Source organism: Arthroderma uncinatum (genome assembly GCF_011692745.1).
Source record: "Arthroderma uncinatum strain CBS 119779 chromosome Unknown scaffold2, whole genome shotgun sequence".
NCBI lineage: Eukaryota > Fungi > Ascomycota > Eurotiomycetes > Onygenales > Arthrodermataceae > Arthroderma > Arthroderma uncinatum.
In genome coordinates, this window is record NW_022983864.1 from 2,308,418 (window position 1) to 2,322,480 (window position 14,063).

The window sequence follows — 14,063 nt, forward strand, 5'->3', positions numbered from 1 at the left end:
CTTGAAATGTCCTGAGACCTTCCTCCAGAGATGAACGGGAGAACAAACTGTTGTATATTCATCCCGTATATCGACTTTGCAAACAATGAGCCCGACGGAGGTTCTTGGGCGTTGGTCTCGTGATCCTGCCGCTGGTCGAAAACGAGCCGAGGATATAGTTAGAAGCATCGGGCGACAAGCTTACCCTGCGATCCATCGTAAAAGCTCCTGAGCATCGCTCCAGCTCTGTCGCAATTTACCATCTCGCAGCAATTAGGGACGGACTGTCTTATTCTCAATCCTCGGCCGTTAAAATCGCAGCTCCATCATGGCAGACGAAGCTCAGATGTCGCAATCCTATCTCTCGTCCTCGACGTCATCACTCGTACCTATGTCCAGCAAACAAATATCACAGGTCTACAAACAAGCATCCCAGCTGTTCCTCACACGCAGACTCCAAGAATCGCTTTCGCTGCTCGAGCCTATTATCACACCGTCTCCCAGCCAGGAAACCGAACAAGAGAATGGAGATGGTGATTCTCCAACGCCGCCACAGCTCGCACCTATTACAACGGCCTCCAGTAATCTAAAGATCAAGATATGGAACCTTTATATTACAATACTCAGCGCCGTTGTTGACCTTGGACCCGAAGAAGGGAGGGCCCAATTTGGTCAGAAGGAATGGAAAGCTATTGCAACCAAAGTCAGAGAAGGCGAGGTTTGGGAGACGGTGGTGAGCATGGGCTACCGCGGCAGGGAAGGATCTGTGGATGCAGATATCGTTTATAACTTGTATGTCAATGTCGTTTTGCCAGGAAAATATGCCAAATGTTCCGTTAATTTGCTAATTACCATGTTTCTAGGGCCACTTTGCTCCTGAACCATTCTGCGTCGCAGAAATTGAATCAAGAACGGCTTGAAACGTACCTGTCTTCCTACGGCCAGCCTGATTTAGATGTCGCCGCGCATCTACAACATCTCTCATCCGGAAAACGAAAGCAACGGATGACCTCTGCGGCCGGAACGGACACACCAAAAGATCTGGCTGTACGAGTCAAGCTCTTAGAAATATTCACCTTACATGTTCTCCCCCGAAACGACGAATGGGAATACGCTAGAGAATTTATCAATCTTAGCGAAGCCTTAGATGATGATAGGAAGGAAGCTTTCATTCAGACGCTGGATAATCTACAGGAAGAAAAGGAAAGAGGAGCTCAACGGGCGGCCGAAATTCAGCAAGAGAAAGAAGAAGAGCTAGAACGACAGCGAAAGCAAAGAGAAGACGAGGAAAGGCTAATAGCTGAGGAAGAAAGGGAGAAACAAGAGCGAGAACAAAAGCAGAAACGTCAGCAGGAGTCCTCCTCGTCGTCTGGAGGAAAGTCAACGTCCAACCATAAAAGATCAAGTAGTGAAGTTGACTACGGAATTGAGAAGTCGAATCCAAACTCCGCTATGAAAACTCGAGTTGTTAAGCCGGCACTGAAGAAGTCAACATCCTCGGAGCCATCATCAGCTAAGCAAACGAAGAAGAGTACAACAGGGAAATCCCAACCTCTTCTACTTGCACGAATGCGAGTGTTGGCGAATCTACTGGTCACCTTTATGAAGAACCTGGCTCGATCGCTAGCCTCAAACCCACTATCTTATTTAAAATCTCTCCTTGTCGTTTTAGGCGTCCTCATGGCCCTAGGGAGGTCAGATGTTCGCAATCGCATTCGCCAAGTCACCGGCGCTGGCTGGCAGAAGGTCAGAGGTACCATTGGTATGGGCGTTAAGGTCAGCTATATTTAAGATCAGGCTATACAGCCACGTTTAAGTTCATTTGTCTGTTTATTACATTATATAAATTCTTTTTGGAGTCGAGGGATTGTTTAAACATGGTGGTAGCGGATTATGTCCTTGTTAAAGTTACAGATCTGAGCTGGGAATACTGAACATATATACCGATACAATCAAGGATTCACTATCTAAATATTTACCTAAATAAAAAGCAGAGTGAGTATCATTACTTAAGCCAATTAACTCACATATCTATCTTCTAAGTCTAAACGCTCGATGAGAATACCAATACGTCGAAAATCTCCAGTGCAATCACTTCTCCTCTAGCATATCGTGTGGGACGGGCCTGAACTGACCACCAAGATATTTTTTATTCCAGTCTATCCTCTTACTTTCAAGGTCATTGACTCCGCCTGGAGTAACCGGGGTGCTTGGAGAATTTAGAGTGCTTGGGGGGCATGGGGTGCTTGGAGGGTCTGGACTTGGACGTTCTTCGTCTGCCTTCACTCTGGTTACCTTAGCACCCCATCGTCGAAACAATGAAACCATAAAGCTGGCACAAAAGATTTGTTCCGCGGTATATAAAATAACGGGAACAGATGTTTGCGCGTTTTGAAATAGGCTCTCCGTTTCGTACATGGCGTATAGAAGGGGGATTCCGAGACCACTTGTTTTTGCAGCACCGCAGAAGCAAATAGCAATAACTTCTCCAGGTGGGAGCCGACGGAAAATATGTCGAAGGACTGGCCGTTCGGCGAGGAATTTTGGCGGGTATGCAAGGAGAAAGCATATTCCCGTTAGGAAAACGTAGAGCCCAACATTGAAGAATACGGTGAGGATAATTGTCTCTGGTGTAAGGGACTCGAGGCCATGCGTACCAAAGCATGTAGAAAAACTCGTCCTAACAAAGGAGACATCGGTGTTAGCAGACGCAACTGGAAATTGAGAAGGGGGCCTAAACTCACCATACAAGCAATATCAAACAAAAGGATGATAGTTTTGCAAGATGATATTTTTGGAAGATACTCGCCGTTTTTTCAGGGAATGCCCAACGGATGAGCTGGCCAACGACCAACGGAGCTAGGACAGTCAATCCAAGTGCCCTGAAAACGGTGAGGTACATAACTGATAAGTCTGCGCCAGAATGTCTCCAGGGTTCAAAATCCGTCGATTGTGGGAGCAGAGCAACACTCCATCCAGGAGTAACAAAAGGGCCCATTATATTTGCTATCAGAACTTCCACCAAGGCCGCTGCGTCGTCACCACCAGCGGCTCTTGTCATAACCACATTCGACGATATTGTCGTTGGGAGGCAGCCAACGAAGATATATCCAGCCAGCACGGCAAGGTTAATCCGATTATTTGTGTCACTGGCATAGATCAAACGTATCAAGCCTGTCATAATTGCCGGCACAACTAGGTAAGAGATGGCCTGGACCAGTAGATGAAGACGCCAGTTAAGCAAATGTTTTCCAAGCTTTTGTCGTGGGATGCTCAGTCCACTAATCAGAAAGACCATGGCCACTGCTCCGTATAGGATCGAATATTCTGCTCGTATAGTACCCTGTACTTTGGCAATGCCGGGAAAGTAGTAGGCAAGGACACATGCAATTCCCATGCCAATGAGGAGCCAGTGATGGAAGATTCCATGGAAAATTGTACTGAGAACTGGGAGGATACCTTTCTTTGGAGAAGGGGCGGACTCTCCAGTCATCTCTTGTGATTTTCCAATAAAGATAATAACAGTTGATAGGGTTAACAGAGATATTTGCATTTAAAATATGCGTGAAAAGAGCACCTAGGGCAACTGGTCAGAACAGGACAGGTTATAGTAATAGCAAAGATATATAAACGTGGGACATAAAGGCGATCACCGCTCTATCAGACTGTTACTGGCCTTTAAGTGAAGTGGATTTACTTAACTATATGAGTTCGTTTGTTGCTGTTGTAGTAGTGATATGTGATGGTAATTCCCGGTATGCTCCTCCCTGATATCCACACTAGACAGTGGGAATGTGAGAGGGAGAATGCGAGCAATCTGCAGGCAGTTCAGGGAGAATCAGTCTCCAGTATCATCTCGCTGTTTCCGTCTGTTCTCGCACCTGATTTGGGCGTCGAGGAGCGCCCTGGATATCTCCTCCATCCTCGAGACCTGGAATGATTGCTTAGGGATAGGTTTGCACCAGCCATGATTTCTACTGGTCACACTGATTCTTCCCGAAATTTGGCCGTTCCGAGGAGGCAGAAAATAAGAAGAATGGGCCTATATATTTAAATGCGACTCGAGGTAGACTTTCTCTGATGGATGGGGGTTGAAGGATCGTGTTGTTGCATGGTGTCTCGTCTCAAGAACATCTCAAATTGCATCACAGTCCACGGCCAACGATAGCAGCAATATAGCATAGAGAATGCATGAACGATTGGCTGGTATAGCTATATGATATTTAAAGACCTGCTTCGAGGGGATGCGGCAAACTGCGTAATATCCGGCTACGAGAGCAGCTGCATCTACGGGTCTCAACGCCGCGCATGCGATGTACTACTATTCCACCAGCTACGTCTGGAATACACGCCCCATCAATAATACAAAGACAGCTCATCCTCTCACTCGTCCGAGTTTCATCAAAGATGCTGCTGTTATGCGGTCTGTTTGCAGGGTCTATCTAACCGTACACCTTGAAAAAGAAGGTACCGCTAGCGAAAAAAGACTGCAACTAGGATCAGTTCTTCTAGGCACTATTATAATGGTCAAATACTTATGAGGACATGTAAGCAATTGATGATAAGGAAGTGCCATGAGATTGAAGAAGAAAAGAAAAAGAAGAAGAGGAAGAAACGAAAATGGAATTTTTGTTTGGAGGAAAAAGAGACGAGCTGTCACGTGATATTAGCGCGCCAAGGGGCAAAAGGGCTTCAACGATTTTTCGATCTCGAGCAAGAAAAGAAGGGCAGCAGCAAAGTTGTGTTTATCAAGGAAAACAGACGGCATTGAGTTGCTGCATCGCTACAGGAAGGGGAGATGGCGGCAGGCAATAACGGAACTAGGCAGATAGCCACGCTTCTCAGTATGTTTGTCCCGTCATAGAGTCTCATTTGGGACTCCAAGCTCGATCGATGGCCTAACAGTCTTTTTTCATTCACCAGGATCACATTCAAGGTTCGATTCGGCGGTTTGTAGGAGCTGCCAGGATACTCTAAGTCGTCGAGGATTTGCTACGGCAGCTACGTCTTCAGAAATAACCTCGACGGCCAGCGCCATACCGCCAACCGAAGCTGTCGAAGCTAGTCAAATTTTTCCCTATAAAATCAAAGCAGGCATCATTCTCTCGCGCGCACCCCGTATCACTCGTGATCTCACCCCCTTCGAAAAGTCATTCTACTTCTACCAGCGTCGATTGAACGAACGTCTCGCTCTTCCCTTTACACGATACTTCTATTTCAAGCGCGGTACCCCGGTAAATGAAGAATGGAAACGCAAATTCAAGGATCGACAGACACCCGCAAGAGATATAGGAAAATACAATGCTTATGCGGAAACTGCTTGGAATGACGAGTTAATTGTTGGCGCCACCGAGTCCGAACCCCAGAACCAGGTAGATGCCCTTGTTCGTGATGCCGAAGGTTTCTCGGCTTCAGAGTATGAAGGGGAGGCTAGGCATGAGGAGATCCCAAAGCCTCTTCCCAGAGTTTCCGAGGCAGACACGACTGGCGACGAGAAGAGCTTGGATCGAGCAATGCAGCGTACGTTGTATTTGCTAGTGAAGGTAAAGCAGGGTTACTGGAAGTTCCCAAGCGTGACATTGGATGTCAAGGAGAACGTTCGAGCAGTAAGTCTCCCGATATGCACCATTATTGATATACAGTGGAAGTTCTAAAGGCTAACGATTATGTCAACAGGGAGCCGAACGCAGTTTGGTGCAATCCGTGGGACCAAACATGAACGTCTGGACGGTGGGCTACCATCCAGTCAGCCATTATGTTCAGAGGTTCACCAAGCCCATAATCGACACAGCGACGGGCGCTGAACTTAAAGGCGAGAAGACCTTCTTCCTCAAGGGCCGGATCCTAGCTGGCCAGGCTGATGTCACCAAGAATATGCAAGACGTCGTCGATTTCAAGTGGCTCTCAAAGGAGGAAGTTCAGAAACACGTGATGCTGCCATATTGGAGCGCTGTTCAAAATGCGCTGTCGGAGAGGTAGACGGTTGAGCTGGATAGTATGGAATCTCTTCCATCAGCTTCCCGTGTTGCATATTCCGCACGGATACAATTATACTCCATCTCGTGTGAGCATTTGCAGGATAAAGAAGGGAGTTGGATTATCATATGCATGGAAACCTGCTCGCCTTCTTTAAACCTGATGTACTTTTAGACATGTAAAAGACTTTCTTATATTTGTCAATGTTTTTTGTTTATTCTATACAGTATACAATGGCCCCCGACTGTTAAATACATTTTTTATGCATCACATAATTATTCAATTACTCCACAAACGCCCTTCCCCCGCCCCTGGGGATCCGCCGGGTAAATGCGCTTAATAATACCGGGTATCGAGACTATTTTGCGTTATATTTTTGGCCCTGAACAACGGGCTGGCTGTTCGCGGCACCCGCGCCGGCATTTAAGCTCTTACCACACATTGCGCACACTGCATACCCATGCGTTAGTATAGCTGACAACGCCAGAAGAGAGCCATAACATACCATGCTTTCGATAACTGCATTTCTGGCAATATTTCCACCCCTGACTGGTTTTCGTGCTGCATGTCTCACAAGAGCTTGAGTAGGCAGCATATGGATTTTGAGCTTTCTTACTGAGCAGTTTGTTCTATTCTGGTGTTAATCATAGTTTCTTCTAGCCAGGGATCGCGGTAAGAGCAAGGAAAATGGAGTTTGAAGAGTCATGAGTATAGTGCAGGGCAGGAAAACTTGAGCCGGCTAAGCCTCCCTATAGGCCCAGTATACAAAACAAATAACAACAAAACAGGTATATGTATAGACATCACGGCCCTGCAGACGGAAAAACCGTTTATCTCATGCAGCGTGCTGTGAGACATGCATATTCTAGGGCCGACATGTGAATGCAGGCCAGATATGTCGAGTCACAGGTAACTGAAGGGGAACCATCGAATCAAGCAAACAGCATATAGCACACATACCTTTGAGATCCCGGTATTCCCCAATGTTGCTGGTGATTTCTTGCTGTCGCCACTGCGTGTGCCACCACCGCCGCCGGAAGAAGCCAGATGAGACCCGTAGTACATCTCGCTCTTCCTCTTAACCGCCGGCGTGGCGAGCTCCGTCTTCGCGACCTTCTTCTGGCACTTTGAGCAGACCATTTTCGTGCCCACCTTGCGAGTCGGATACCCCTGCGAGAGACAAGAGACGGGAGAGTCACAGGTCTAAGGATCGACCTCGCTTCGCTGCCTGCAATGACAAATAGAGGAGAAGATTGTCGAATATGGGAGAAGAACCCGGGCGTCGAGTCTCTGGCCCTCGGGAGTTTCTCGGTGCCAACAAATACGATAATCGCAGAGAGAGTTGACGTCGTTGTCGCGATGGACTGCGCCACACTGCCAGCTGAGGCCGTCTCCACCGCGCGTCCCGTGAGTGGCTGGTGCTTGTAGGGCTGACGGGGATGCTGTGGCTCGTGCAGAGACTTTTCTGACGACCTCCCTCGATGAAGCATCGATGCTCCGTCAATCCGCCGTCAATCCGCATCAAGACGCATCAACTCTGCATAGGGACCCATCACGACCGCGAGGCCGCATCAGTCGTGTACGCTTCTTGGTAGCGGTCCCTGATCTTAACCGGGATAGCTTCTGTGGGACGAGGTGGCTGGCAAGAGCAGGATGACGTCCACGGGACCTTCTCTCATGCCATAGTGGCACTGCTTGAAGTAAATTGACTATTATGATGATACCTATCCCTACTTGACAGCGACCGTGGCAACCGTGTCCGTTCCGGTCCGCTTCCGCTATGCCTTAAGGCTTCCCAAGCGGCAGCGGGCCGTGGCAGGTGTGTCATTCTGTAGGACGGCCGAGACGAGACCCCCAGCTCGAGCTAATTCTGAAGATATAACCTGTATTTTTACCTTTTGCTTATTTCGTCCCTTGCTAACAACACCAGGATCTCCATTTGACAAAGTCATCCCTGTCGGCTGCGGGTTACAGATTGCGTGCTCTATGCAACAGACACGCGGTATATTTCAATATTTTCCATATTAAACGCCCAGTTATAATTTGTCTAATATCTTCTTTCACTCACCTGAAGCAGGGATACCAGGTAAAGCCATTTTCGTCTGCAAATTACACACTTGACCCTCGTCACGTATAACAGCCAGGGGCGAGGAAATCCATGCAGCCATCTATATATGGAGTACAGAGTCACAGTTATAACTCCGTACAGGGCCCCAGTTTGCGGGGCTAGCCTGATCAGGGTCGTGGTGTCTCCGTGGACATGGATGAGATGATACTATATTGGTCCATTAGGCTTACAACATACCACAACAATACACACACATGTGAGAGACGGTTCAGCCCCTTAGCCATTCTGCATCGCAACTAGACACGAATAGCTTTCACTTCATCTCGGGTCCCCGTGGCGATAACGAACGCCGTGATTCATTGGACCGTCGCACTACAATAAACCTGACGTGTCATGAAAAGCGTCATGTTACCCTGGACGTGCGGATAGAGTTGCCTTGAAAAATGAAACTCACGGCGACTCCGACGAGGCGCTCTTTCCAATGTCCCAATAAGAGGAAGAAACCAAAAAACTAAACACTCGCGTGGCATGAATGACAGGAGGCAACTCTATTCGGGCTTTGCCGCGATTCTGCAAAATTAGGCCACGTTTGTAGCTGCCTTTTTCAAACAGTTTGTTTGGCTATTTGATCTGATACATCACTGAATCGGCTCTAAGCTCCCGCTTCAACAAAATAACATCGTCACAGATATTGGGCTGCCTATGAGGTAGAACCAACCCCTCAAACCAGGCTCACACCGTGGCCATAGTACGCCCCTAACATGTAAACATGATATTATATACACCCAGAATCGCCACGTCTGGCCAATGTGGCGGAAGGAACACAAGGCGCTACTTATGAACAAGTACTCACGAATTATTATCGACAACTTGGTCATTCAGGGGTAAAGATCAGTAATACAACCCTTTCCTTGCGGTTTATTCGGGAGTATTATACGGAGAAGCTAGCTCCCCTGCTTTGACACCCGAGGATGGAGGTTAATTCTGAGCCGTTGCAGCCTGATCCCCTACACGTGCCACCCAATATTACCAAAGGTCTGGTAAGCTTCATGCATCACATCCAGGTGGGGAGCATACGTATGTGCGTCAACAGCTTAATAACAGCTCCTGTGGGATTAGAATTAGGAACCCTGTCCACAGATCAATCCGAAATTATCTATGCGGTGGCAACCTGCTTCGTGCCATGTATCATCGGTCAACCAACCTTAAATCCAACAATCCAGGCCTTGAGAGTGCCTGCGCATTTAGTGACATACGACAGTGTCGCCTGTCTCTCAAGGTTCGCGATCTGATCGGTTTGGTGGCGCACTGGATTTGCATCCCAGCTGAGCCAAGCCTTGACACTTAGTTACAACCATCTCGGGCTTGATCCTCCACACGCACAAAGCTCCAGCGCCTTATCCTACATGCATTAACGAGCATGTAGCGGTTCTGGTCATGTGCTGATCCTGCCGGGGTCCTTCGTCTTCCTTCTTGAGAATCAGTCGAAATATCTGCCCTATCTCGTCAAAAGTCGGCCCGTAATTGGTGGCTTTGTGTCCGCCAGTCAGCATGCAATCCATTTTTGCGGTACGATTTGGAAGCGGCGCTGCTGAACACTGACAGCATGTAGCACCGCTCCCGCCCTGGCAACAATTAGCTTACCATCCGCGAATCACAAAGGTTGATTTTAAAAACGGGAAATGGGAACATTTCCAGAACTAACCCTGATTGATCAAAATGATGAATGTCATGGCTCCAATTCGTGCTTTGACGGCCCATCGTAGCACTTACCCTCAAACCTAGAACCCCGGCTGGATGTAGCAAATTTTTGGGTACAAGTTGACGCTACGCTATAAGACCCGGGATATGCCTGGAATCATGGATGGCTATCATTTACAGCCCTTCCGACTTCCTCTTCTCCTCCGCGCATACTACACTAGTACGGGGTACTCTTCACCTGCTCGCCCATCTGGGGAAGGAAGCCGTGGTTTCTCCTAGCTCTTTGATGATATCGGGTACTCTATGACCTACGCATTGCTCCCACCGGCCGTTCACAGCTTCAAGTCGGCATAACCCACTTGCTGCATAATTGAGATCTACCTATCACCCTTCAGCAGTTGTGCCATTCCTTAGTTGTTTTTCTTCCGAGTGGGAGGCTAACAGCAAAGTACAGTTATACCCTTTGGGCAAAATTTCAACTTAATTGCTTTACTCTGCATGCATACACGGAGCTCGCATACTAAAGCCGCCTTCTAGTTATGTGGGTCCTTGTTTGATCTACTATATTCATCGGGGGTGTGCAAAACGTCTTTAGCCACAGCACCCGCTTTTGGGTCGGGGCAACAAATCCGCCATCGGTGGCTAATAGCTCTCCCTCCATCGTGCATGGGTATTAAGACTGACAAACCTTCGTTCCGCTAGCTTAATTTCTTTTTATCTCCTTTATGAGAGAACATGACGGCTATTAACTCCTAGTCTTCTGCTGGCTCTTGGGCCTTACTTAACAACTTTTTTTTCATTCATTATAAGGTGTACGGTCCTCTCAGCCATAAAGACCTTGCCATACCATACCGGGCCTTATTTCTTATCGCCAACTCATTCTCGCCAAACTTTTCCTCTTCTCATCACGCGACCAAGGGCTGAGAGCAGTTCCTGTTCAAGCGAAAGTTATCGGTCCCCCCTTACCCGGTTGCTTCGCCTCAGGAACTCGTGTGCTTAAAATAGCCAGGAATATACGCGCGCAGCATACTACTGGATCATATTGTCCTTCAGCCCTGCACCATAGCTGAATTCCTCCGTCGAGTGCAAGGCGGTATTATATCAAGCCAAGGGAGCTATATTCCAGAGTTTTATTCCTGACTGCTGTGTGATTTTGGGAGCGGGTATAGACCGAAAAGGGCAACGTTGCTTAAGCGCAAGCCAAAAATCTTCTTTGTCTTCAAAATCCAACAAAAAGTCAACCCAGGTGCGGCTTTAAGACCCGAGAGAACCGCGGCCTCCAACCCTACGGGGTCAACTTTTTCCTGTCAACGGCAATCATGCCTCCAAATCCGTCGACCTTCACCGCACTTAATGTGCCATCAAGATATACATTACCAGAGAGCATGGAGTATTTCTCCCTTGCGGCCCGTCCGGATACAGATCTTTGGCGTAAGCCGCCAGACCGTGAAACCTCGACAGCCCCGATACTATACACCTCCCTCCGGCGGCCGTTTGTTCTTGCCGAGGTAACAGTCACGGCGGACTGGGAGATGGAATGGGACCAGGGTGGCCTGGTTATCTTTTCAGGTCCTCCACCAGGGCCGCGATTAGCGACCCAGTAAGTCACAACTTTGATCCTTAAGGTGCATGTAATTAGCAGCTAACCAACCCTCTTCATGGTCAGATCCAACAACGTCAATGAATCTATACCAACCACGATTATTAACTTAGATAACGATGACTCTAACGAAGCTGGGGACAGCCAGCAACAACAACCGTTCCAACCCCCACCATACCCAGCCTTTAACCTAGGGCAAGGCAAATGGGTGAAAGCCGGCCTTGAGTTCTCCGCTGGCACTGTCAATGCATCATCTGTCAGCGCCACTTCAGACGGAGCAGACTGGTGTCTCTCCCCCCTAGCACCAGCCAACCAACCAACGAGCATAACATCGTTGCGGATTAAACTGGAACGCATCGGACATTCTCTCTGGGTGTGGTATCAGATTCCGCCGTCTTCGTTTTCGACGGAACAACAATCTAGTCAAAGCCCGGGTTCGGCTGCCCAGTCCTGGCGAAAACTGCGCGAGGTGACATGGTTTTTCTGGGGAGTAGAGGACAAGAGTGTGCATGTTGGTGTCTATGCCTGTCGGCCAGCCAATATCTCCATATCGAGTACCATGTGGGCGGCGAGAAATGGTGGACAATTTATCCATGACAACAGCCCTTCATCGAACTCGCTGGTAGTAGAGTTTGAAGATCTGGAAATCTTTTGAAGTTCTACATATTCTCGACATCGATTTCCAAGCCGTTTTCTTGACCCTTCGTGCTATATTATTTATTCCCCATCTCTTTTGATTTCCTTAACGACTTGACGAATTTGTTGGGAATATTTCGCTCTCTATATATATTTCCGTTATTTCTCGCATGTTCCACGTGGAAAATATGATGTTATCCATAACTATGGCGTTACGAGCAGCTTTCTGTAACGATAATCACAAATTAAATAATTTCTTCAGCTGAGCACAAACCACTGAGGCCGGGACGCAAGAAAGCGAAGCGGGGCCAGACTCCAAGGTTCCAACACCGAATGACGGGGCGGGCTTTGCAAGCCCCTTCGCTTGTAGATCATCGGCGAGATTTTCGTATTCCTGGGCTGGAATAGTTGTCCCATCGTAGGAAAAATGCGACTTGAAGCCACGAATTTGTCCCTCATGTCTTGGCGCTAGATTAAGTTTATCGGAACGCCCCGTCCCGAGATCCGAAACCAGGGCTAATATATCACGTGACCTACCCCTCGATCCGGCCTCGGGAGGTTTCTTTCGTGTTGTGTTGGTCGCACCACAAAGCACATCTTTCTTGCAGGTTAGCAATTGTCACTAACACGACTATCGACACCAGGAAAATAGATTTATTACCTTGACTGCGCTACGTTGCGATACTCTGGGCTGATCATTACTCGGCGGGTGAAATTTGTGAGTGATAGCGATCACTTACTCGGACTTTAGGGCGGCTAATTTCTAGGGCGGACAGGGCAGGGGGGTGATACCATATACTTGCATTGGCCATCACTTGCATCGCCTATCTCTACGAGATCCTCAAGATGCAGCGTGCTCATATCCGGGCGAATGATACTCAGAAACGGCATCAATACCAGAGGTTCCGTGACACCTTTCGCCAGCAATTTAAAGCTCGTTCTTCTACTCCGGTCAAAAAGGAAAACGGGGAGGAGAGATACCCTAAATACCCTACATACCCTCATATTTCTGACTACGTTCGTGATGCTGGATTGAGAATATTTAAAAGGGAAAACCTAGCAAGATTGAGCTCTGCTTTTGAATTACCCAACACCTATAGAGTCCAACCTGCTCCTTCCACGCCCACCCCCCTTGCTGCTACGTCTTCGCCCTCTGTGTCAGATGGCGATGGCGGGTTATTAGATTCCTACACCTCGGACTCCGAAGCATCAGCGGTTACAGCACGTTCGCCCACACCGGAGATAACCCGTCCCCCCACTCCTCCACATCGATATCGAGGTATCGATGGTGTTTGTGTTTCTGAATACATTAGCACATTCCAGAATAACCGCCTTTTAACCGTTAAGCGAAAGTTTGAGGTTCTGCCCGGATCTAGGGTAACAAGAAACATGAAGAGGATGCCTGAGCGTCGGCCCATTACTTGGAGGAGTCCAGACGGCTTTTTCAATGCGAAGCCGATTAATACCACTTCACAGAATAATGCCATCATTAACTATTCCCGCGGCCGCGAAGCAGCTGAACCATGCACTAAATGCGCAGCCGGCAATGGCCCGTTTGCGCAGTGTATCGTTGGAGCTGACCGGGCCAATTTCCAGGACGGCAAGGGAGCCTGTGCTTCGTGTATCTGGTCCCACCAAGCGACTTCTTGCTCTCTACGACCTGACTACTGGGCTACTGATACTGCATATGTTGACCAGGATACCACCATCCCGGATATGCCTGCTCGTGAATTGGCCACCAATGGAGACCCTGTTTCTAGATCCGCTGGTTTTGCTTCCATAGCGGAACATCGCTATGTGAGGCTGTCCTCTTCCCTTGATAACGAGAACCCGATCTCTATGAGGTTGGCCATGTATGAAGCCAGGGACACTTTTTCTATTTTAAAGGACAGCCTACCTCCACTGAGGCGCTGACCTTCATTGTTCAACGAAGAAGTACACTACTCCGTACTCCTTCTTACCTTTCATACTTATTGCCCCACCATTTACACCGTCTCTTCCTGGACTCTCCATAACGACAATGACCTTCTGAATATGCGAAATGATAGATGAGACCTTGTGGAATTTTTTACCTGTTACTGTTACCTTCCCAGCTTCTGTCTC

General features: G+C 48.2%; 4 protein-coding genes across 4 annotated transcripts; all 4 read left to right on the forward strand.

Moving 5' to 3' along the window:
- Positions 1 to 307: 307 nt before the first annotated feature.
- Positions 308 to 1,770, forward strand: GIQ15_02669 (peroxin 26; the record flags this gene model as incomplete). The annotated part of the gene is made up of 2 exons (XM_033550086.1): positions 308 to 771; positions 843 to 1,770. The coding sequence occupies 2 exons, from the start codon at positions 308 to 310 to the stop codon at positions 1,768 to 1,770; spliced, it is 1,392 nt and encodes a 463-aa protein (XP_033407247.1).
- Positions 1,771 to 4,777: 3,007 nt separating this feature from the next.
- Positions 4,778 to 5,958, forward strand: GIQ15_02670 (mitochondrial 54S ribosomal protein YmL17/YmL30; the record flags this gene model as incomplete). The annotated part of the gene is made up of 3 exons (XM_033550087.1): positions 4,778 to 4,823; positions 4,993 to 5,585; positions 5,656 to 5,958. The coding sequence occupies 3 exons, from the start codon at positions 4,778 to 4,780 to the stop codon at positions 5,956 to 5,958; spliced, it is 942 nt and encodes a 313-aa protein (XP_033407248.1).
- Positions 5,959 to 11,043: 5,085 nt separating this feature from the next.
- Positions 11,044 to 11,979, forward strand: GIQ15_02671 (uncharacterized protein; the record flags this gene model as incomplete). The annotated part of the gene is made up of 2 exons (XM_033550088.1): positions 11,044 to 11,324; positions 11,391 to 11,979. The coding sequence occupies 2 exons, from the start codon at positions 11,044 to 11,046 to the stop codon at positions 11,977 to 11,979; spliced, it is 870 nt and encodes a 289-aa protein (XP_033407249.1).
- An 827-nt stretch (positions 11,980 to 12,806) lies between these two features.
- Positions 12,807 to 13,874, forward strand: GIQ15_02672 (uncharacterized protein; the record flags this gene model as incomplete). The annotated part of the gene is made up of 1 exon (XM_033550089.1): positions 12,807 to 13,874. The coding sequence occupies one exon, from the start codon at positions 12,807 to 12,809 to the stop codon at positions 13,872 to 13,874; it is 1,068 nt and encodes a 355-aa protein (XP_033407250.1).
- Between the last annotated feature and the right edge of the window lie 189 nt (positions 13,875 to 14,063).